The sequence below is a fragment of the Panthera tigris genome, chromosome A2, assembly GCF_018350195.1.
Source record: "Panthera tigris isolate Pti1 chromosome A2, P.tigris_Pti1_mat1.1, whole genome shotgun sequence".
Taxonomy (NCBI): Eukaryota; Metazoa; Chordata; class Mammalia; order Carnivora; family Felidae; genus Panthera; species Panthera tigris.
Window position 1 is genome coordinate 121,602,700 of NC_056661.1, and position 26,341 is coordinate 121,629,040.

General features: G+C 38.3%; 1 protein-coding gene across 1 annotated transcript in view; it reads left to right on the forward strand.

The window, feature by feature from the left end:
• Positions 1–21,985: 21,985 nt before the first annotated feature.
• ITPRID1 (ITPR interacting domain containing 1) overlaps positions 21,986–26,341 on the forward strand; it is a 77,462-nt gene continuing 73,106 nt past the window's right edge. Inside the window, exons 1-3 of the mRNA XM_007090548.3 lie at positions 21,986–22,145; positions 23,484–23,532; positions 23,862–23,905. Coding sequence (XP_007090610.2) covers positions 21,986–22,145; positions 23,484–23,532; positions 23,862–23,905 — 253 coding nt within the window. The remainder of the gene's footprint in view (positions 22,146–23,483; positions 23,533–23,861; positions 23,906–26,341) is intronic.

Below are 26,341 nucleotides of genomic sequence, written 5' to 3' on the forward strand. Positions count from 1 at the left end.
GTAACTGGATTAGTATCTACTATGTTCGTAACTGTTTTCTCTTGGTTGCACTTGTTCTTTGTTGACTTTTTCCCCTCCCTTTCTGCTTTTAATGAGCATTTTATATGATTCTGTACTTCCTGGCTTAGTTTGTCAATTCTATTAATTTAAAAACATTTTTAGCGATCTCCCTAGAGTTTACAATGCACATTTTAAACTATTCTAAATTCACTTTTAAATAACGCTATACCACTTCTGGTGTAGTACAGATACCTTAAAATGGATACCCAATTTCTCCTTCCCATCCCTGGTGATATTACTGTTACCCATTTCACTGATCCATATGCTATAATCACTCAATACATTGTTATTATTGTTACTTCAAACAGTTATACTTGAGATCAATTAGGAATAAGAAAAACAAAATGTTTTACTTCACCTGTATTTATTTATTCTTCCATGATACTCTTTTCTTTTATCGATCCAAATTTTTTACCTGCATCATTTTCCTTCTGCGTAAAGAAATTCTCTTCACATTTGTTGGCAGACAATTCCACTGATGATGAATTTTCTCAATTTTTGTGTTTCTGAAATGGCTCTATTTTTCTTTACATTTGAAAAATAATTTCACTGGATTGAAAATTCTAATTTGGTGGAATTTTTTCATTCAATGCTCGAAATATTTGACTTCACTCTCATTTTGCTTGCTTGGCTTCTGGTGAGAAGTCTGCTGTAATTCTTATATTTGTTCCTTTGGAGGTACATTTCCCCTCCTCTGGTTCCTTTCAAAATTTTCTCTTTGTTTTTAGTTTTCTATGGTTTGAAAATAATATAACTAGGAATGATTTTCTCATATGTATACTATCTGGTGCTTTCAAATTTCCTAAATCTGTGGTTTGGAGTCTGCCGTTAATTTTGGAAAGTTTCTGGCTATTATTTAAATATGCTTTTCTGCTCTGCTCTCTTTCTTGTGTTTCTGATATTAAAATTATACATGCCGCATCTTAAAATTGTCCCACAGTTCTTGGATGTTCTGTTTTAGACTTCATTCTTTTTCCTCATTGACTTTTAGTTTGGGAAGTTTCTACTGGCCTATCTTTAAGTTCATCGATTCTTCCCATGGCTGTGTGAGTCTCCTAATGATTTCATCAAAAGTGTTCTTCGTTTTGTTGCAGTATTTTTTCATTTCTAGACTTTCCTTTCAATTTTTTCTTAAGGTTTCCCTCTCTCTGCTTACATTACCCTTCTTTTTTTCTTACATGCTGTCTACTTTTTCCATTATACCCTTAACACATTAATCACAGTTATTTTACATCCCTTATGTGATCATTCCAACATCTGTGTCATATCTGGGTTTGGTTCTAACAATTGTTTTGTCTCTTCAGACTATGGTTTTCTTGCCTTTGATATGTATTGTAAATTTTTGTTGAAAGTCATACGTGTTGTATCAGGTAATAGGAACTGAGGTAAATAGCCTTTAGTGTGAGAATTTATGTTAATCTGACTAGGTATGGGGCTATGTTTAATGTTTGCTATAGCTCTAGGTACCAGAGTTTCAAATTCCTCTAGTGTCCCTGTTTATAGCTCCTATCTTGACTTTGGTTTTCTTTAAGTAACTCCTCTGAGAAAAAGTGACACAGACAGAGACTTATAGCTCTTTCAGCTATAATCCCCTTTTATTATATTGAAACCCCATTGGCATGTTAGTTAAATGTTGGGGAGAGGAAGCATTCTACAATCTTCCGATTAGATCTCAGTCTTTAATGGCCTATATGTTAGGGTTGTGACTTTCACAGTTCTGTTGTGAAAAGACTGTTTGGTTAGTGGGATAGCCTTCTCCTTCCTGCCCACATTGCCCCACCTGGTAGCACCATTCCCCTCTATATCCTTAAAGCCCGACCCCCGTTGACTACGTTTTGTTTTGTTTTCTCCATAGGTGACATAGGCTAAAATGGTCTAGTATAGGAGAAAAGCTCTTCTACAATTGGAGTAAGAGTCTGTCAAAGTCTTTTTCCCTTGGAAAGCTCCAAAGACTATGGAGAAGGATCTGAGCATATTTCATAATACTTTCAATGCTTTTCCTCTCCCTTTCCCAGAGCCATGAAGGGATCTTTCCTTCATCTTCTCTGTGAGGACCTGGTAGGTTTCCTGGAGGTAAACCCCACAAAAATGTAAGAGATTGTCCTGGATTGTATCCATGACGGATCGTAGATGCTCTCAAACTGTGTCAAATTCAATGTGTTTGTGTTGTGAAATAGTAACTCACATACCACCCTTCATTAGAATTGTATCAGGTTTCAATCTAGATTTAGAAAATGTTATTCTACATTACAAATAATACTACATTTTTTATTATAGTCTGTTCTCAAACTGACACTTTTAAATTTTGTTAACATTTACTTATTTTTAAGAGACAGAGAGACGGTTATTTATTTTTAAGAGACAGAGTGTGAGCAGGAAAGGGACAGAGAGAGGAGACACAGAATTTGAAGCAGGCTCCAGGCTCTGAGCTGTCAACACAGAGCCCGACACAGGGCTCAAACCCACAAACCGTGAGATCATGACCTGAGCCAAGGTCAGGCACTTAACTGACTGAGCCACCCAGGCACCCCTCAAACTGACACTTTATTTTTCAGTTGTAGTTGACGTTATTGCCCTACCTTCTCCTTTAAATCTTGAAGGATTTTTTCTAGTTTCTAAATTATTGGAGAGCAATGAGTCAAATTTTCATATGGAAAAGAACCTAAACTTTAAGGAAGCTGATTTCCATGTTATTTCTAACAAAAACCAATCTGTGAATCCCTCAGTGCCATGAAAATTTTTTTGTACATCTTACTTGTGAATGTGTATTTGAATTCATATTTTCAATATCACAAGGAAAATGACATGTAAATTTTTAATCTGTTTCCTTTGAAACTTAATGAGTTTTCATTGTGTCATAAAATAAAATGCTTAAGTGAAAAAAAAAAAGAGGGGCACCTGGGTGGCTCAGTCGGTTGAGTGTCTGACTTCAGCTCAGGTCATGATCTCGCGGTTGGTGAGTTCAAGCCCCGTGTTGGGCTCTGTGCTGACAGCTCGGAGCCTGGAGCCTGCTTCGGATTCTGTGTCTCCCTCTCTCTCTCTGCCCCTCCCTTGCTCATGCTCTGTCTCTCTCTCTCTCTGTTTCAAACATAAATTTTAAAAAAACATTAAAAAAAAAGAAAAGAAAAGAAACCTGGGCTTTTTTCTTACTATGTGAAGTTTGTTGACAAAAATGATAGTTGTAAGGGTGATGGTTCTTCTTGAACCACTGAAGAACCAGCTAGACTAAAATGGCTTAGAACCACTATATTGAACAATACTGAAAACACTCATGGAAAGGAATGTGACAAGGCACATTGTAGGAAGCATAATATATCACTAATATAACAACTTTCCGATGATCCTGATACTTTTCCGTACTCAAGACAATGTGTAGGCCAGATGAGTCCATGTACCATTTTTTATGAAATGTCTCTGAATAATTGACACTCTCCCTTCCAACTAAACATGCTTAGTGGCTTTAGTAGAGAAAGGAACAAAATCAGTGCCATTGGTTCAGTTTATCAGACATTTACCGAACAGTTATTTATTTCCTATGAGCACAGTAAATGGGAATATGATCCAGCTGCCTGGAGTGTCCTAGAAAACTTTCCCCAAATACCATCCATTTGCATCCTGAAAGCGTTTTATACCTCAATTACAGTGATAAGCAATTTGCAGCATATGCAATATGCAGCTGTTTTGAGTCCTGGCTAGTGGTCCCATTTCAGGAGTAAAGATTAGAGAGCTGCCTCCATTGTGTTACTTTTCTATATGGTCAGATTTAACACATTCATTGTTAAAAAGCAATTTCGGTCTTCTTACCGACTTTCATTATTCTGCAGAGTGGGTAATCTAAGTCATAAGAATGTACATTTTCCCCCATGGGGATCAGTTAAGTGAGACATTAAAGAAAGGGTTTTGTTGTTGTTGTTGCCAGTAATAATGCAGCCCATAAACTTTTAAAATATATCTTGAATTGCTCTGCTTCTAAAAAAAAACTTCATTCACCTATCCTCTGTTATCTTAGATTATTTCACATAGCGTTACAACTTTTTGTTTATTACTCTATTTCCATCCTAAAAAGAGAGCTCCTTAATTCAGTGAGACTATCTTATTTTTACATCTGTAGTACCTAGAAGAGAGTTAGCCCAGAGCTATTGTTCAATAAATACTTGTTGAGATGAAATTAATAAGATTCTATTGAGATTTGAACCTGGCCTCTTTCATTACTGAGCTCTAAACCTAACCTATGTATCCAAGCTGCCTGCACAATTATTAGTATTGTCATCATACATACAAATCATAATGCATCTAAAATGACTGTAGTAAGTTTAAAGACCATTCTTCATACATTATTGCAGTGATCCCTACAATAATTCTGTGAAGGGAGCATCTGTAAAATAAATGTTTGCACTTTACTGGTGAGAATACTGAGATTCAAGAATTGAGATCTTCCCAATGTCTCACATGTAGTACACACTGGAGCCAGCTCTGGGTTCTAAGTTCTAAGCAATTTATGCTTTTCTTTTGTGTAACATGGGGTTTTTCTATCTCAACACTCTTTTGGTATTTGGAACGGAAAAGTTCTTTGCTGCTGGGAGACGGTGCCTGCTCTGTGCATTATAGCTTGTTTAACATTATCCTTGGCCCCTATTCATTAGATTCTAGGAGCGTCCCCCACCCCACTGTGACAACAAAAATGTCTCCAGGCATGGCCAAAGGTCCCATTGGCAAAATCAGTTACAGTTGAGACCCAATGGTCTAACAGTAGGCACAATGTGGCACAAAGTACTCTGGGACCAGCATAAATAAAATGAGGGTAAAATGGTATTTGGGGAGGTCTCCTTCACAGTGGAAACAGCATTTAATTTGAATTTTTACTGTAGAAAGATTGAATTGACCTAGCAGGATTTATTGTGATGAGAATGAATAACAAATATTTGTTGAGCATTCATGATGTGCCAAATTTAACTCTAAGGGCTAAAATATAATAAGCATTGTTAAATGTCTTCTTAAAATGAAACACCATCTTAACATCCATCCAGTGGAACATAGAGCTATTTTGGGTCACTTAATCTCATGATATGCATTTAACATCTAGATTTATCATATTATCTGCTAAAGATTACTTAGGAAAGAATTTCCTCCAATTTATTTTTGTAGCTTACTAACATAAATCAGTCCCAATCATCATTTAATTGTACTGTACATGGAGTTTGTATTTTCTAGTAAGTTTCTGGCTCATTGGGAATGTTCAAAACTATTGAATTAAAGTGTCTTTGCAAAATGTGGAAGGAAGGAAAGCTTACCTTTAGCTCTTGTCCCTGTTCAGCCAGGGTTCTTGGAACTGCGTAGAAACTCTCTCAACAAACATGACAGCTTGATGAGCCCGGGCCTAAATCTACTTCCCATCTATTCAGAACCACTGGAAAACTGAAAAAGACTCTGACATCTCTGAAAATATATGCTTTCTTTCCCTGAATTAATCATTTGGAATATGTATAGGAGCTGTTTGCATACTCTTTGTATGATCTCTAGAAATATATATAATTATTAAGAGAATGGATTTGGGGGACAGATAGACCTAGACTTGCCTACCTCCTACCTCTATCCATATGAACTATATGACTGAGGACAAGTTGTTTTAATATCTGTGAATCTCCGTTTCCTCATCCACAAGATGAGGATAAGAATGATTTCCACCTAGGGCACCTGAGTGGCTCAGTCGGTTGAGCATCCAACTTTGGCTCAGGTCATGATCTCATGGTTTGTGGGTTCAAGCCCCGCATCAGGCTCTGTGCTGACAGCTCAGAGCCTGCAGCCTGCTTCGGATTCTGTGTCTTCTCTTTATCTGCCCCTCCCTCCCCCAGTCATGCTCTGTCTCTCAAAAATAAATAAATGTTAAAAAAATGTTGTTTGTGTTTTTTTTTTAAACCAAATTTTTTTTAACGTTTATTTATTTTTGAGACAGAAAGAGACAGAGCATGAACGGGTGAGGGTCAGAGAGAGGGAGACACAGAATCCGAAACAGGCTCCAGGCTCCAAGCTGTCAACACAGAGATTTGAACCTAGCCTCGACGCGGGGCTTGAACTCATGGACAGCGAGATCGTGACCTGAGCCGAAGTCAGCCGCTCAACCGACTGAGCCACCCAGGCGCCCCCAAAAAAATGTTTTTTAAAGAATGACTTCCACCTAAGTTTCTTGGGGGGATCAATTAATAAAGTGTTGTCACACTTTTCATGTGGGATTTGGCACAAGCCAATAATAAGTGGTGGCCATCGTTACCATCACCTTATCATCTAATTTTTGTCACAATTACTAAATACAGAATTCCTATATGGGAGGACTCCCTTGAAATGAGAGTGGGTTTACCTTTAAAGGTATGTTGACATAATCTTTTCCCTAAAATAGGAAACACTTCAATGGGTCTTAGTAAACAATGAGGGTCTGAAGAAGATTCTAGGGAGGCTGAAGCTTCCTCTCCCTACTGCAGGCTCAGTCTCTGATCATTAATCTATCACTACCATCATCATTCACATCTTCTTTGTAAGGTTTTCTGAGGGTCTGAGTGGGAATTGTAGCACTCTTCCATCCTAATCAATATGTCTTTTTAAATATTTAATAATAGGAGGTGAGTGTGTGTATAGAAGAACAATGACAAGAAGCAGAATTGACCAGAGTTCAATCAGGAGAGAGGATGCACTAACCAGAAACAATGATTCTGAAATACTGAGATTTGTTGGGATTTACTCCATAAGAGTTGTCTTGGAAAATTTGAGGGAAAAAATGTAGATTTTCTCATCCCACCCCAGACCTATTGACTGACTAAAAACATGCTCATTCAGGTTTGAGAACCCTTTAACCAAAAGTCTCAACTGTCTGTTGTCTCTCCCTATGATAACTTACTCCCAGTAGATATTTCAACAATGCATCCAACTCTGTTCCAGAATCCAAGCAACCTGATGATTAAAATTTGGCTTCTCATGAAGGTCAAAGGTTTCAGTTCTTTAGAGCTCACAAGTCTGCTTTAACTTTTGGCATTCTTAACCCTTTTCCTCATCTTGCCCTCCTTCTGGGTCTAGATTCTCCTCTCACTCCAGACTCTCTCTTGGAGTGAATTCATCTGTCACCCTGGCTTCAATTAGGAGTTATTTTGTGGCTGTACATGTATGTTAGTCCAGACTTCACTACTGAACTCTAGACTCACTATCCAAATTGCATTGTGATACTTCCCCTCAGTGTTTCCAGGGGAACCTCAAACTACATTTGCAAAGCAAAACACACTGGATCCCTCCATAAACTTACTCCTCCTTCTATAATCCCTGCCCAATAAAGGAAATGGTATTGTCCACTTGCCCAAGTTGGTAACCTGAGAAAAATCTTCGACCACTGTCTCCCTCCACATTGAGGACAGTCAGTAAAACCTACTGATTTTTTTCTGCCACGTAGTCCTAAATTACTCACATTTTTCTCTCTAATCTTGGGGCCCCGGTTGTAGCCACCATTATATCTCAACTGGTTTTCAGCATCCTGCCTTGAGTTTTTGTTCTTTCCACTCATTCCACTCTCCATATTGAAGCAAGAGGAACTTTTTAGAATATAAATTTGATCATGTCACTTCCTGCTACCCTCAGAATAAAATGTAAACCTCTTAATAGCATATGACATCTTTCATGATCTGGTTACTCCTTCTCATCTCTGGCTATATCATTTGACACTGACTCTTCATAAGTCATGCAGTAGCCGTACCTAGATTCTTGCAATTCTTCAAGTGGACCATTCTTTCTCTTGCCTGAAGACCTTTACACATGCTGTTCCCTCTGCCTAGATCACCCTCCTTCCTCCCACCCACGTAGAGCATAGGGGGGTTACCTTTACTTACTGGCACCTTAAGAAGGCTATCCCAGACAAAAGAGATTACAAGTGAAATCATTTGATCAGGAAGACATTAAAACTGTGCTTCTTTTAGCCTGTTTCCCAGGATAACCCATTAATGGTTGAAGCATTACATAGGGGATTCCTGAGACTTTAGTTCTAGTGCTGAATATACCAAAATTTCATTTTGTGACACTGTGAAATCACTTAGCTTTTCTGGGTCTCACTTTTCTTATCCTTAACATTCTATTACAAGATTTCTGTGTTAACCCAAAGAGATCAAGACTGTGAGAATGGCATACTTATTGAAAATATTCATGGCATCACTTTTCTAGTCTCACTTTTGCTCTACCCTCACCTTCCTTCTAGTTGGACAACACCTACCTTTTAGTTTATTTCTCTTCTCCTTCACCTCCTCAACTAACTAAAATATCAAGTTTAAATTTGATATTTTCCAGGATGTTTTTTCCAAACCCTCAAAGCTGGGCTGAGAACTCGACTTATGAGTTCCCATAAAACTTTCTCTTTTTCCCCAGAAAAAACTTAGCAACTCTACTTGTCATTTTGATCTACTTTATTACCTCCTCCCTTGGACGGTGAACTAGGTCACTTTACTTTAAGTACCGATTTGTGGCTAAGGTGTGTTCTTCTGAAGGCTGAGGGGCAGACCTACAAGGAAGTGTTCTATTTGGGAGACTGTTCTTAGAATATCAGTGCACTGGCTATCAACTGCACATTGTTTACCAGGCTTTGATATATATTGTATCTTCTTTAATTTTCATGCAGAAAGCTTTTTTTTTTGTATTCAGTGATGTACACATTACTTTTTCTGAATTAACTACGCCTCTGAAGAGGAATTGATTTTCCCAAGACCATTCTAGTAGGAGCTATGTTTAGATAATTCCAGTCCTAATTCCTAGGACTGTTCTCCTAATTCCTAATGCATATTTCAATGCATGTGCACTGCAATCTCTCACTAAATGAGCTACATTAATAAATAGATATGTAATTAATAGTCAAAATATGAGTAATTGAGGGTTTCTTTGTAGATGTAATTGCATGCTCATTTTTATTTTAAAAAAATCACTTTAAAAATCATCTGATATAAAAACTGTTAAAATAAAGGACTTCATTTTCTAAGTCTAGTTCTGGACATGATATTTTGAGTAAAGTTTATTTTATCAATTAACCTTTGTCCAAGACCATCATATCCTAATGGGTGGTGCAGAGATCCTGGTCTTCTCAAGGGTAAGTGGGCAACGGATGCCACAGGAGGAGAAGGACGTGGTGTTACCCCTAGCCTTGAGACACACTTGGACTCCTGAGAGTAGAGATTTCAGACATTGGTGGTGAAGAAGTGAGAGAAATCCTAAGAAACAAGAGACATCTCCAGGGATAGGTTTAGGGCCACTTTATATAGGGCTATTGAAATCTTGCTCACAGACACTAGGAGGTTTGCAGAGGAACTCCCTAAGGGTGTGTGTGTGTGTGTGTGTGTGTGTGTGTGTGTGTGTGTGAGAGAGAGAGAGAGAGAGAGAGAGAGAGACTAAGAGACTAAGAGACTAAGAGACTAAGGCTAAAACAACCTTAGTCCTTCCCTTTTGTATACTGGGGTTCCTGTTTTTTTGAAGTTAAATATCATTTGAAATGCACATGGTCTTTTCTATAATTCTAAACTCTGATAATGCAGTTTATCAAAATGAAGACAATTGTTGGCATGCATGACTCAAGAATAGAATAATTGTTAGGTTGTGTTTTAGCATTGTATCCTTTGTTAAGGATCTGTGGTAAATGTGACCATGAAATTTAATTTTTTTAAATGAGGATGATAATGTGCTTATTTACCTTTCTGAAATGGAACTGTCTGATGTTTCAATGAAAATACTTCATAGATACTGAAATCCCTAGGAAAGTAAAACTATTAGCCCTGACAATTTGGGCCCCTTCTTTATGGGTTTGGGAATATGTGTGTATATGTTTTGTTTCCTCTGAACTTTCTAATAGAACTTCCTGGGAATTGAATCTCTCCACCTGGAAAATCAAGTTCTACTGTCCTCATTTGCAGTGATGGTTTGCAATGCAAATTGTTGGGTTGGTAACACATAGCACCATAACCATGGTAACCAAATGAAGACAAGTTTGCTTTACTTCCTCAGCAAAGTACTTTCCAGCCCTGCATTCAGACCTGATGCTACTGCCAACAGTCAAGGGCATTAAAGGAACAGCCAGAGGGTTCAGAGAAATAAAAACACAACTGGACCCATTGTATTCATTTCCCACACTCCTCCCCTTAGTCCAGAATTTGTTACTAAAAACTTCTGCCATTTCTAACTACTTTCTAACTGCTTTCTTGGAGGCAAGGGTAGAGAGAATCACCATGTATCTTTATCCCCAATTTGACTGTAGATTTTGGCAAGCAGACTATCCTGGCTTTCTATGTCTAACTTCGAAATAGGAGCAGATAGAAACCTGGTCACAGTTCTGTGGTCACAAGGACTTTTTTAGTGTTAGCAGCTGTGATGCTCAAGGAGACAGGAAGGTGTCCAAATAAAAACACTTTCTGAGAACAACTACAGCAAGCTACAAGGGCCACTTCTCTGCTGAAATTCCTTTCCTCTGGTATAGTAATTCTTATAATTTGTTAGTTTGTTTCTCGCCTGTGGGGGAAGGGTATTAGTCCTCTGTTCTCATTTTCTCTCCGTTGGAGTGGAAGGGCAGCTGTGGCATGTTCTGAATCTCCTTTACCTGCAGCTATGTGACCGGGTGCTTCCCAGGAAGAAAGACTATTAGCAGTAAGGTAAGCAATCTAATTGTCATGGATCCTGGCCTAGATGATTTCAGCACTCCCGTGACTGCCTGGGTGGCCTCCATTAACATGGAAAGGTCAAAAACACAAGGGATGGGAATGCTCTAGACTCAAGATTCTTGGTTTATTTCCCCTAAGTTTGAATACCATTTCAAGTAATGTTCCTGAGATGAGATGTAGAGATTATATTTTCCTTCCTTTTGTAGCTATTGGGACTTGTGTGTCATTTTCACTGATTGTTTATTGCTGCAGTGTGGCTCAATAGATGATTTTCTAACTCTGCCATTCCTTCTATCATTATTTGTTGGCATTCTACTCTAAAGAATAGCTTCTCCATCTCCCACATGTCTGCAGATTTTAGACATTGGTACATATTACCTGACTTCTCTCCAGGAGGTTTGACTATTTAGTATTTCCACAGTGATGAGTGTCAATTTCCCACCTTCTAGATGTTCTCACACTAATGAATTTCTGAGAATCTAACATGGTAACCTATTGTCTTTTTAGCCTTCACTTCTTTGTACGTTACATTTACATTTTTTAGCCATTTCTAGATTTCCTATTTTTTAATTGCCCGATTACATTGCTGCTACTTCTATGTATCTTTTTTTATTGATTTATAATTGCATGTCATATAGTAAGTACATAAAAACCTTTAATTTCACATATTCCACCAAAATTTTTAGTTTTTTTTTTTTAACATTTTGACATTTTTATTATCTTTGCAATAGGAAATTTTAAATTCTTAACTGGTTAAATCCATCATGATTTCCCTTCTTCGCCTTTGGTGTCATTTCTCCACAGGTGTTTACCACCTCAAGATTAGAAAAATGTTTACCAATATTTTATTCTAGGACTATTTTTTTAAGTTTATTTATTTATTTTGAGAGAGAGAAAGAGAGAGAGAGGGAGAGAGGGAGAGAGAATCCCAAGCAGGCTCTGTGCCATCAGTGCAGAGCCCAGTGCAGAGCTTGATCTCATGAACCATGAGATCATGACCTGAGCTGAAATCAAGAATCTGATGCTTAACCAACTAAGCCACCCAGGCACCTCTAGGACTATTTTTGTTTCATTTTTCTCATATTAAATCCTTAACACTATTGAAATTTATTTTGATGAATTATTTAGGGCTCTCTTTTTTGTTTTGCTTTGTGGTTTTTTTCATTAAATTTTAAATTTAGAAAATTTAAATTTAGAAACACACATACAGTTCTAAGAAATAATACAAAGTCTACCTGCCTTAATGCAAAAATCTTTTCAACAGTACATGGATAACCTATTTCTGCCTATGTAGATTTTTATCTGGGACAGCCATCGACAGGTATAAAGTTGTGACATCAGGATAGTTTCTTACAATCACTTATAAGGAATACTATCTGTTTCTTTCTCCACATTCCCTGAGATTTTATGGTTATGATCATAGTGAGAAAGGAAGGATGATGATATCTTTGATGTCAGAGGAGTAAAGTACATGCTAGAATTTGCCTTTGTGAATAATCCAGGTAGGAAAGGAGATTTAGACCCAGGAGCTGGCTTAAAATTTGATCTCTTCTCCTCACTACCAGCTATTTCTGTGTGTTTTTAGATGCAACACTTTCTTGTTGTAGTTAAGAACTTAACCATTATGATGGTTTCCTATTGGACTGAAATATGATGCAATTTGTATTGTATAACAGCATGTTTTTAAACTTGAGGTGTGTGCATCTGAAAAGCTTAAAGAAAATGGCTTGACCAGTCACTTTTTAAAGGTATTAGGAAAGATATATAGAAGGAAGGTGTGATAGAGCCCAATGAAAAGTATTGTTAAGAAAAATAGTCATCTGCATTGGTCAAGGTTCTCCAGAGACATGAGATTATGTGTGTGTGTGTGTGTGTGTGTGTATACATATATATACATACACATACATACATACATACATACATATGTGTATATGTATACATATATGTGTATATGTATGTATACATATATGTGTATATGTGTATATGTATATATGTGTGTATACATATATGTGTATATGTGTGTGTGTAATATACATATATGTGTATATATATAATTATATAATACATAATATAATTACATACATTTAATTATAGATAGAGAAATCTATATCTATCTACCTATCTCTCTCTCACACAATTATGGAATCTTAGAGGTTCCATGATCTGCCATCTGCAAGCTGGAGACCCAGGAAAGCTGATGGTGTAGATACAGGCTGAGTCTGAAGCTTGAGAGCTGGGAGCATTCACTTGTGTAAATCCGAGTTCTAGAGCACGAGGAGACTGATGTTCCAGCTCAACAATCAGCCAGAGAAAAGGGGAATTTTATTTACACACTTTTGTTCTATTTAGGCCCTCAGCAGATTAAATAATTCCCGTCCACAGTGGGGAAAACAGTCTGCTTTACTTCAGGCTACCAATTCAAGTGTTAATCTATTCTGGAAACACCCTCATAGACATCCCCAGAAATTAGGATTAGCCAGATATCTGGGCACCCCATGGCTGAGTCATGTAGACACATAAAATTAATCATCACACCATCAGGTAAGATGAGTTGTGCTTTCAGTAAGCTAACATTGAAGAGCATGTGTTTAATTGTCACAAATCCACTGCTGAATAGCCCTTTGGTGAAATTTATGCCATTATTGCTCACATGCATTTTAATCCCCCTGTCTGGAATGTTTGCCTATCCATTAACCTTCTTCAAGAGCCAGAGCCAATACGTCCCTTTCCAAGAAACCTTTGTTATGCCCCTAAATGATCATTTTCCTCCTTCAATATTTGAGAACAGTTATTTTATACTTCTCTTAAAATGTGTTTTATGTCCTACTTCACAGTATATAGTTAATAAGTACTATATTTTGTAATCAACTGTAAGCTCCTCAAAGTTTCTTTGTACACAATAGACAGTAAAATATTTCATTGAATTGAATTAGTAGATGATATTATTGCATTTATTTACTTAATAGTTCATGCGTACGACTATATATATATATATATATAGTCGTATATAGTACGTATAGTACGTATATAGTACGTATATATATACGTACTATATATATATAGTACGCACAGTACTATCCCTGATGTGACAGAAACTATAAAGATGAGTAAGTCACACTTCCCACCTCCTGAGAGCAAAGACAGAGTCCAGCGTGAAAGTAATCATTCATTCAGTTAACAGTCATGGCTGATCACCTATTATCATCCATGGCCATGGATATAAAAATAAATAAGTCATGGTCCTTGCCAAGGAATTGCCAAGGAGTCCACTTAGTTGAGTGGGAAAGGCAGAAGTGCAAATAAACTCCTTGAGCATGAAAAGTGCCACTATAAGGAGTTGCAAAGGTTTCTGTGAATGCCAGGAGCAGGCTAGGACGGGAGTGGAGGGCGGTAAGGGGAGAAAGTGCTATAAAGTGAGTTCTCTTTGAGCTCAGTAAAATGGTATCCAGGAAAGAGAAAGGCAGCACTAGCAGAGGGATCTGTAGCCAGTAGCATCAGAGAGGAGGGCATGTTGAACACAAGTAGTTCTGTGTATCCGGAATACAATGTATATGCAGGCACCTGGATTGGGATGCGTGGGAATGGGAGACACCCACACATCCTCTCATTCTCCCTTCCCAGGACGAGGCAAAGCAAATGTTGAGAAGACAAGAGTAGAAATAATGAGGAAAGAGAGAATCATTGAGGAAGAAAAATCTCTTTAAAGTTGGAGAAGGATTGGAACAGGGCTAGGAGTAGATGAGTCAGTTGATTCAATTTTACCAGCACTTCAAATTTCTAAGAAGCTGTATATGTGGTTATTGACCATAATCTTAGTACTCTTTTGCTTATTTCACCAGCAAAAGATGAAAGCCCCAAGTCTAAAAGAACTGACTTTGGGTTCCAACTTGGGCACTACTGCCTTGTCTTTAAATCCAGCTTGCTCCTAAATGTCAGGAGAGAGCACCCTTCACATATTTCATGGTGGGAGGAAGCCACCCACAGAATAAGTCATCACAGACTGCTTGTTCCTCCTAGCAGAGTATTGACAGAACACTCTATTCTCTAAGATCTGCCTTTACTTCACTGAATCAGTTGGAAATCTTTACATGTATTTGTGGGACTTTGATACTTGGACAGTGAGGAAGAGCAGAAGGGCATTCCTGGCTTGGCTTTGTTGTTTGAGTTTTTGAGTGGTCTTCCAAGTAATAGGAATGGTGTTTTATTCTCAGCCCTTTTATAGTCTTGATGGACATAACTTTAAAATATGTTTTAAATGTGAGCTCCACTCATCAACCAATAGGCTACGCGGAGGCCAGAAATAGAATAACCATCTTATGGAATCATCTCATCACATCCAATTCTCTCATATTATGCAAGAAGAAATTACATTCCAAGACAACTTGAAACCACATGCCCAATGTCATACAACCAATGAACTATTTGTTGATTAATTAAAATAAATTACTTTTTGTTTCCCTGGTGATGAGTTAAGATCTTTCCTCTGCTAACGCTGTTGGAAGGCACATAAGAGAAGGTAACAGAAGGTATTTACTCAGATAGCTTTGGTTGAAATAGTGGAAGTGGACAGACATCAAGTGACTAGCCAGAAAATTTCGCTTCAAAATGAAGGTAGAATATATATTTATACAGTTGAATATATATTAACATATATAATCTGATCACTTTTCTAATTCAAATTGCATTGTTCCCTGATATCGTATACCTGTTCCTGGCAAGTTGCACCTTCTCATAAATTGTTTAATTGTTGAATACCACACTTTTCTTCATGGTTTAATAACCAAATTTGCACCGATATTTCTCAATTCCTTTTTGGCATTCATTTAAACAGTAATTTATTCAGCAAACATATATCGAGTACCTTTTTCATACAATTATGATATGAGAACTAAGAGCTCTGTCCTGAAGAAAATCCCATAGTGGGATAAACAGAAGGAGTGTTGAAAGTTGGCAGATTATTGAACTGAATGGTCAGGTGTTGATGGGTCATCTAGATTGACAATGAAATCTTCCAGGAGGATGACAAAAAAAAGTCCCACTTTCAATCAACACACACTTATAAAATGTGAAAATACTTTAGTAGTGATTTACATTAAGCTATTGGATTACAGGGAACAATTAAAGCCACACTCACATAGGGAAAGCATGTAGATTAAAAAAAAGATAAGAGGGAGTTGAGAACTGAGGTATAGAACACTAAAAACTTAGAAAAACCAGCAAAAGATCTTGAGAAAAAAGCCTTGAGTGAGATAGGAAGAAATCTGAGAGAGCGTATTATTAAAAAGCATTGTTTCCAACAGATTGTTTCCATTAAGAGGAAGTGCCCAACTACTGAAAATTCTAAAATGATAAGAACTGACAGTTAGTTGAGCATTAGCATACTGATTGGGGTGGGTTATAAAGAGAGTGAGAGGTGTGGATGGTGCTGTACATGGGAGCTTTTTGCTATGATCCAAATGAGACTACAAGTTCTGATTCACATAATAAGGTTGACAAAAGCAGAGGAGGTCAGTGTGAGATATATTTTAAGGGCCCCTCTCTCACTTTCTTCTAAGTAACCTGTTGTGAGGTGTAAAAGGAATAAAGGAATTAAGGAAGACTCATAAGTTCTTGGCCAGAGCAACTGCCTAAATAGTGGCACCATTTATTAATATTGGGGACGCTGGAATAAAGCCAGGGATATAGGGGGTCGAGTAGAAGTCAAGGAAAGAATAAAGAATTCAGTGTGGCACATAGTAACTTAGAAATGTCAGTATCCAAGTGAAGATATCAAGTAATTGGGAATAGCCCATTTGGAAACTCAGGGGCCCTATTCTAAGGATCTGGACTAGATTTGGAAATGTGAATTTGGGAATCATCATCTAGAAAACTAGAGTAGGAGTTGGAGAGAGATTGAAGGGTCATTCAATGACCAATGAGTGGAGGATCATTTTAAGATAAGAGACATTTTAGCATGTTGTAAACTAAAGGGAACAATTCAGTATGGAGGGAAAACAGTGTCCAAGCAACGTCTATGAGTAGAATAGAGGTGACAAGGGATGTTTGAAATTGGGAGTTTAGAGGATATTCACTTACAGTGATGAAGTATGACCCTGGGAATTGAATAGAGAAAGGAGTGTTGAAAGTCAGCAGAAAACTGAACTGAATAGTCAGATGTTGACGGGTCATCTAGATTGACAATGAAATCTTTCAGGAGGATGACAAAAATACCATCCCATTTTCAGTAAGTGAGGCCATATGTCCTGGGTGTTAATGACAACTTAGTTTGGTAGCCTTGAAAGGACAGAGGAAATAAGATCTGAAAGTAACAATGAGGAACATGGAGGAAATTGATATCACCTCTAAGGTTAGGGTCCTGATTCAATGGGTGAAAAGAAAAAACTCAGCTCAGAGAGTGACAAAGTAAGCTGTGTTCAGGTTTCAATTAGAAAAAGGAGATGAAGGGACATTCGATGAGGAGCTTAGGATAAAGAGGATCTGGTGGTTGACAGTCTGTGAATACCAGAGGGCACAGGTGTTGGGAGCACCTGAGAAGGGTGAGAGATTGGGCCAGATGAGGCAATGTCCACTGTCACATGAGCAAGGCTCTAAGGCATGATAAAATTAGTCCTATGATCTCTTAGAGTATGATGTTTGAATCAGTTCTCTTAAAGTGGCAGCCTCCCAGGACTGGTTTCTTAGTCTGTAGAGGGAAGGGAGTTGTATCAAGGGTCATGATAATTATTTTTTTGAGAGCATGAGGGGCTGTGAAGGCTTCTTTTTTAAACTTCTGTGTATGAAGTCATAGTTGAGAAAGGGGCAGGTCTTCCTGGAGCATACGGTTCTATGTAGACTTCTCCTAAATTTTTCTGCTGGGGAAGTCGTTGTATATGGAAGGTGGAGGGGAGCCAGGCAAGCCTGGATATCATTGAGATCTCACGAAAGGCTTGAACAGAGGCTGTGGTGCTGAGGATCCATAGAAGAGACATAGAGATGGTAAGATTCCTGTAGACTCCGAATTCCTGTGGAATTTTTTTCCTGTGTGACGTTTTCTTCTTGACCACAGGGCTCCTTCAGAAGTGGAGCCAAGGCTAGAACTATAGTCTGCAATTATAACCTTGAAATTAAGATCATAGTTGAAGGAATTTCCAAGCTCTGATATGTGTCTCTGTTCTCAAATAAACATGCATTCTCATGGTCACAGAAATATTTTATTCTCGTACTCTCCAAATGTATCTTCTCAATTATTCAAACTAAGTAATCTCAAAATGACACAGCTTATAGGCAAACTATGAGTGTCAAATTTATCTCCTATGGAAAAACAACTGAACTGTTACACTGATTGGTGATTCTTTTTTACTGGACAGTTCTCGACATGAAAATGACCTAGAGAGGCAACATAAAGAAGGAAAATGAAACAAAACAAAAAAACAAAAAACAAAACAAAACAAAAAACCTGATCAATGTGGGTATTGATTGTTTTATACACATTTTTCATTAATTTTTTCCAACAGCCATATGAAGTGGTTATTTCATACTCATTACAGAGATGAAGAAATAGATTATCAGAGATGTTTGAAAATTTCCCTAAGGAGATGTCAGAAAAGCAACAGAGCTGAGATTAAAATCTGGAGTTATCTGACCTGAAAGCACTTGTTCTTTTAACCACATAAGAACCAAGAATACTGGCTAAACCAGCTGGTGTTCCTTTCCCAAATAACCAAGCAATCAACTTGCAGTTACAGATTCTTTACCCTGGGCAGAGTTCTGTGCTGGGATCTGTAGGGAACACAGAGATAAATAAAGCACAGTCCCTATTCTCCAGTATGAATAACCTGTTTGGCAAGATAACCTGTTTGCACAGAGGTGCAAAAAGTTAAATAACCCCAGAGGGCAAGAACGTAACCACTGTCACTGCTTTAAGTATGAGTATCAAATTCTATGATTTCACTGTGGGCTGAAGTCCTCACAGTGAAAAGGAGCAGGTATGGTTGCATTTGCTCAAGGAAGAAAATGTCATGGAAAATTAATGTCACAACACCATTTTTTTTTTCATTTTGGTCTTTTTAAAAATTTTGAAAGCTTGATAATATTTTAGTACATTACTCTTTGTCTTTTCAATATACTTTGTTGTTGTTTTGTTTTGTTTTTACAAAATTGAGTTTCCGGTGTATATATTATTTTGCATCATCTTTTTAAAATTAAACATAATATGAGAAATTTCCCACATTAATGGAAGTTCTTTATACACATAAGGATTAATAGCATAGTAATTAGAATAGAAAGGATCTGAAGACAGGAAAGGGACCCTCAGGCACAGGAAACAACATAATCTAGGATGAAGATTCATTTTGGGCCAAGCCAGCATCAGCAAGAATTTGGATCCAAATGGTCCTTGGGATAAAGAGTTAACCAGAGGAATCAGCAGAGACCACATACTACAACTTCTGCTCTGTCAGTCCCCTGGGCAATTCAGGGCTACCACCCGATCTGTGTCCCTTTGCAAAGGACTGCTGTCAGGGTCAAGCCCGTGGATGCCAAAGGAGGGTCATTCAAACATCAGAGAATGCAAAGCAGATTTGTTTACTGATCAGAAAGGCATCCATGAAAAACGGCTGAACAAAAGAGTTGTTCTTTACAGACCAGTCCCTGACCCCAGCCTTTAGCAAGGGTTCCCACTTTCCTTGGCAAGCTTTTTACTGCTCTCAAGCCAACGACAGCTGAGCTGGAAGGCAGCATACCCTCACTGGTTGTGCGAGCCTGGTGGCTGAGGTCAAACATGCCGTTTTAGAGAGGAAGTCTGAGACATACCAATAAAGCAGCACTTCTATTGAAAATTTTGATGATTTTTACAGGGTTGTATTTGGGAAAGTGGTAGCTAAGTTAAAATTTGACACTGGAGCACAGGAGCCGCAATTTGAGGACTGTGAGCTGCTTGACAGGCCCTGCTCCTACTACAGAGCAGAGTCCTTTGTGCTAAATAGGACCTCACTGTCAGCTGAGGTGGGTGGACGAGCAAGACTATTTTGGGGTATCTTATTTTCCCATAATACATTATTCTTTTCTTCAAACCCTGAGCACGTACTGAGTCTGATATTTCACGAATCTTGTTGAGCGTGATTTGGGAGATTTTCCCTCCTTGTGAAATTCTGCATTGTCAGAGTTGATGCTCTGATAATAATTCACATGCCCAAGATGCACAGCATTGCCAAAGAGAACTTTTTTAATTCAAAAGTACCAAAGCTTGTGTAAAATTAATAACTAGAAATTAAATTCAATTCCTACGGTTTGTCTTGTGTTATAAATTCTAGTATGCCAGATAACCCTATAAAGTTTAGAAATATATATCAGGGCACCTGGGTGGCTCAATCAGTTGAGTGTCCAACTTCAGCTCAGGTCATGATCTCCCAGTTCGTGGGTTCGAGCCCACATCATACTCTGTGCTGACAGCTCAGAGCCTGGAGCCTGCTTTGGATTCTGTGTCTCCCTCTCTCTCTCTGCCCCTCCCCTGCTCACGCTCTGTCTCTCTCCGTCTCTCTAAAAATAAAATAAAACATTTAAAAACATTTTTAAAAAGAAATATAATCTTATCTGTATTATTTTTGACTTGTGTTAGCATCAAAAGTTTTATTAACATTTATTTGCTCCCAGAGGATATTCTAAAGGTTAACTTTCTGAGGTTGGCTGACTAAAAGGCTCCCCGTAAATATAAATTTTAACTGTCCACTCCTTGCTATAATTTTTAAATAATTGAAATTTCTTAGTAATTGTTTTTTTATGCATAAAATTAATAGTCGTCACAATTGTCATTAATTTTTGCAGTAATTTACTATTGCAACAATAAATGTATATTTATACTTCGACTGGATTCTAGAATTTTAATGTACAAAGCATGCAAGGAAACTCTTACTGCCAGTTTCACCAACAATGTTCACCTATGTACTTAAATGAAAATATTCAAATGTTTTCAGTAAATTTGAATGACTTTGCCTTGATAAAACACTGATTAGAAACAATGGTTTATAGCATATGGTTGGTGATTATGCATGAGTTTAAGGATGTAAGGGGTGCTGCTGAAAGAGAAATTTGACTATTTGGTCATTTCTCTAAACTTGGCTAATACACTGCAAATTCAAGTAGATGTCATGGAAAGAAGTTAGTCAGAAAGTGCTTTGGAATTCTAGCTTTGCCACTTTAGTTTTATATGTATTTATTTAGCACCTACTATGTGCTGGGAATATAGTCAAATACTGTAGACATGTCAACAAGTAAGAGGCAGGCCCTTGTTCTTAATGTGCTGATAATCTGGGGGTTTTAACAACTCACTCAGCTGCTATAAGCCTCTGTGTCCACCTCTTACTCTGCAACTCTCATAATGATGTTAATAAAGGTTAAGTGAGATAACAATCAGTATTTCTTGTGCCATATACATAATATACTTACTAATATTCTAATTGTCCCAATCATCCTAGAGGGTAGATGGTATGGTTTAATAATTATGGGAATATGCTTGGAGTCTGGTGCCTGGGTTTGAGTGTTGGTTGTTGTGTGGCTTTAGGTGTGCAACTTTAGATACACAACACCTTTCTCTGCTCTTCAATCTACTATAAAATTGTGACAATTAGATTGCCTCCTTGGTTGGCAATTTAATTAAATAATAGATGTATGGAATGCAGCATAGAGTCTAGCACATGATAAGTACTCCACTGAAGTCAACAGTTATTATAACTCAGTACAATTTACACCCAATTAAAAAATAAGAGAATGTAGAAAGATTACATAATTTACCCAAGTCCACCCAATAAGTTGCAGAGAGGAGACTCATCCAGGTTGATCTGTTGCCAAAGCCCTTATTTTTTACATTTTGAGTCTCTAAAAATATTTTTATAGATGTAACTGTTGGATAAATTGGAAGCGTATTTATTATGTAATCAATACTTTTAAACTTCCTTCCTGGCTGATGTGCCCTCCAGTCCACAGTTTCTTTGCATCCACATCGCAGTCCATCTGATTGGATCCACCAGAGGGTGGATGTGGCCTGGTGACCGGTGAAGTCACATTAGTCCCAGCCTCCTGTGGCCTCTCCACTTAAGAGGCAACCACTTCTCTGCATTGGGACAGGGAACTCAGCTCTGGTGGGTGAGCCAGGCTCTGGAAGATTGTAAATGTTGGTGGTATGAGCACTCTGGCTTCTCCTTCTCACTGAACCAAGCCCGAAAGCTGACTCATTGCATCTGATTTGTTTGTCTGCATGTTGTAGTTTGCCGAATTACTCCCTTACAATGGCAGAGAGGTCACATGGATCCAGCAACTCCCCAGGAGGCCAAGAAAAGAGCAGGAGAGAGATCCTGAGGTCCACCAAGAGGGCATGGGCTCGCCTAGATCAGCAGCTGCCACCTGGCTCTGAGGAGGAAAGCCAGGGTCTCACCATCCCCCTGCTGGGTGAGAACAGGCCCTCAGGGCTATATGAAAACATCCTGCTGTGGGTGGTAAGGGATGTGGGGACTTGGCTGGGGGCAAATGATTTGGAACAAATGCTTGGCTTTGAAGATACCAGTGTTCCTGGTGGGATGCCAGAAGCATCTATGAAACGGGCACTTCTGACTTTCCCCACAGACATTCAAAACACACACCTTCTTGATGGAAATAGACCAACTGTTCCCTTTCTACTCCGAGGTCTTCTCATCCCAAGTCCCCCATGGACTTGGAGTCCATGCCAGAGACATGAGGCTTCCTTCAGAACACCAAACATTTTATTGAAAGGCTCTTATATGCCGGGTCTTGCACGAAGCATCCCTAATAATTTTAATAGTTTAAAGAGTAATAAGCAGGAAAACACTCCTCCCTCCACAGTGATGTTGCTGTTTGATGGCTTTTCTTCCTTGCCCACCACTTCATTCATTCTACCTCTCTGGAATCCCTAAATTTAAAAATAAGCATCTTCCATGCCCACCTGACATCTTGTGAGTGGGTAAGTCAGGTACTTCACAGTTTGGTGGGACAAAATCAAAGAAAATCAGCCCAGAGTAGCCTGTAGCCGACCAGAAAGGAAAGAAATATTTACTGAGAAATGCTGCTTTTCTACCCTCTCCTTTTTGCCTGTTAACTATTTGTTAATCCACCTTAAAAGGCCTGTGGCTTTTTAACACAGGGTGCCTTTGGCAATCCTGAGACTGTAGTGCAATATATCCCTGGAATGAATGCAAATTTGGTTTAGGACCTGGCAGAGAACTCCTTGCAAATCAACATCACTGGCTAGCCTCCTCAGGTAAATATGATTCAATAAGGAGAGGGTCCATGGTGATCTATATATGACAGGAGAAAGACAAAAGTCTGGTATGCTTAATCACCCTTCATGTTCACACCAGGTAATTTAAAAATTATTCTAACATCTCTTGCACTTTGGTGATTTGTTTTTCTTCCTTTTCACATTTCCTTTCCTTTTCCTTTTCCTTTTCCTTTTCCTTTGCCTTCCTTCTTTCCTTCCTTCTTTCCTCCTTCCGTCCTTCCTTCCTTCCTTCCTTCCTTCTTTCCTTTCCTTTCCTTCTTTCCTTCTTTCTTATTTCTTCAAATCAGTCATTTGGCAAGTTTATATACTTTGTTCTCAGGAAAGGCTGATTATGGAAAGCAGGAAGTTTTGCCTTGGGAAAATGAATGAATATGCTTATAGAAACTTGTGATTGAATATGTAGGAAATAGAGCTATGGGTGGTGGCTGGGTAACAGGTAGCATTATTTTACCTGGTATGCTTTCATTGCTCTGTTTCTTTCTCTTCTGTAGAAGATACCAAACAAGCAAGTATTCAGCAGTGGCTGGACTCTGGATTCTCGTAAGTGTTTCTTCGTGCCCTTACACATTTCTCTTCCAAAGATCCTTGCAAACAATGTGGGTAGCTCTGCTGGGGCAAGGTGTGACAGGTAGGGATTTTCATTTTAACTGGGTGCATGAAGGATGGCTCCATTATTACAAAAGTTATATATCAATTTTAAAGTACACAATAGAATACTGTTCCAGTTCCTGGCTGTTGATTGGTTTTAAAAAGCCCTCCCATAATAAAGCCTAGCTCTGCATTTACTCTCATCTGTTTAATTAAATTGCAATTTAGTATAATTGAGTTGTGCACATAGTTTGACTCGCAATATTTTTGTTTCTTTATAGGGTCTCTGTAAATGAAAACTTTCAGCAAGACATCGACCACACTGGTAAGACAAGAGAACCAGAAGCAGTTAAGCTTTGTGGACCTGAGTAGATTTATTAAAATGTCTGTGTGAATAAATCTTCTTAAAATGAGATTATCGGAGCTTACTAGAAATGGAACAGATCTCAAAAACCACCCAGCTCAATTGCTTTGTTTGATATATAAATCTGAGGCTCAGAAAGGATAGGGGGTTACCCAGCAGCAGCAGGTTGGGGGCTGCAAACCAGGACTCTTGCCACATCATTAGCTCAGACTCTACCAGAATACTCACTGGGTCCTATGAAGACATTTTGTAAGGATATAATTATGGAAATGCAATTGCTTTAACTTTTCCTCATGCTGTATTGTACTTCTATGTTTAAATCTAGTTTCTTTCTCTTCTTCAGTCTCAAAGTTATATCCTCTCTTTCTAATGATGCACTTGTTCTCAAAAAGAACAATATTGAATTCTACAGCAAACAGTGCAAGTATGTATTTCTGATGCAGAACATATATCACACCTGTTACATTGATGTGATAAGAACATTATAAAAAGAAAACAAAATTAATTGCAGATCTCACAGTTTCCGTATTCTCTAAATAATGTATTTCATAGAAATACAATCATAAAATGCACTCACCAACTGACTGTTAGTCTGTGGAGCATGCGATGCTTGATCTCAGGGTTGGGAGTTTGAACTCCATGTTGGGTGTGGAGATTACTTAAAAATAAAATCTTAAAAAAAAATAAATAAAATGCACTCACATTTTAAGTGCTGCTCAGATAGGAATAGAAAACAAGCCCTGGCAATTATAAATGAAAGGCAACACTGACTACAAGATACTTTCTGATTTCATAGATGTTAAAATGTGAAAAAAAGTGTGTTTTAAAATTGGCAAAGTGCCATAAATAATGTATGTAAAAAAATGACATAAATTAGGAGTTTAATGATTAGAGGGGGAAACTATTAGTTTAATGGTTACTTACTTGACTGGTTTTCATTATTTCATTTCCTCCACTGACATCTTCAATTAAGATTGACCATTGGTTACAAACCAGTTTAAATTTGGGACTTTTTTACTTAAAAACAAAATAATACAGTAACAACAGCTAGGTATATCATTGAAATTTCCTCCTTTTCCAAGCTGCTTTATTTTTTTTTAATATAAAATTTCCATGATCCCAAAATCTCTGAAGATGTTTGCCAATAAACCGAATTTAAGTATCTGTTTACAATAGTGCAGAATCAAGAAAAGGCAAGAACTTAAGAACTATAGCCAGCATGAGATGTCAGATATCACTGATGTTTCATCTTACCCGGGTCATGGTGGGAGGCCTGGAACCCACTCTGGAGTTGCCAGTAACTGTTTTATTAAAAGCTTCACTGGGGCGCCTGGGTGGCTCAGTCGGTTGAGCGTCCGACTTCGGCTCAGGTCATGATCTCACAGTCTGTGAGTTCGAGCCCCGCATCGGGCTCTGTGCTGATGGCTCAGAGCCTGGAGCCTGCTTCCGTTTCTGTGTCTCCCTCTCTCTCTGCCCCTTTCCTGCTCATGCTCTGTCTCTCTCTGTCTCAAAAATAAATAAAAACATTAAGAAAAAAAAAAACTTAAAAAAAAAGCTTCACTTCCTAGAAATTAAAGACAACCATGGCCCTTCCACCTCTGAATCAAGTCAATGAACTGTAAAGGCACATACAGGAGGTGCAGAGCTGGAGGAAAGAAGGGATAGCGATCAGAAACACACAGTTCCCATTTGCCAAGTCCTTTATCTTCAGTGAGGTTTTTAATAATAGTGGAAGGGCTTATTACAAGTTTAATTGAGCCTTCATTTTTACAAAGCCCTTTATGATCTATCATATTTTAAACTCAGTCACCTGTGTGGAAACAAGGCTGGTGTTCATCTGAGCTTTGCAGGTGAGGAATTTGGGCCACAAGGTGATCACAGCTGGTTACAAGAGGGCAAAGGAGCATTAAGTCCAGCATTCTATCAGCCCTCCGTGGGCTGGTTTAGCCATGATGAGACCAATAAACGTGGAGTTTAGGGAGCCAAGAGTCATACTGAAAAATGTGGAAACTTAAACGGTATCAGAATCTGGTCATGTGAAGGTCGTGGTGAGGGTGGCAGGGAGAAAATCTGTGGCAAGGTGACAAGAAACTGAAAGGGGAGAAGAGCAATCCCTACTAGAGGCAAAATCCCATAAAAACTCATGCAATCCTATGGCACCTGGGCGACTCGGTGGGTTAAGTGTCTGACTTCTGCTCAGGTCATGGTCTCCTGGTTCGTGAGTACAAGTCTCGCATTGAACTCTGTGCTGTCAGCACAGAGCCTGCTTTGGATCTTCTGTCTCCCTCTCTCTCTGCCTCTCCCCTGCGCGTGCTCTCTCTCTCTCAAAAATAGATAAACCATTAAAAATAAATAAATAAAAAATAAATAGGTAGATAGATAGATAGATGATAGGTA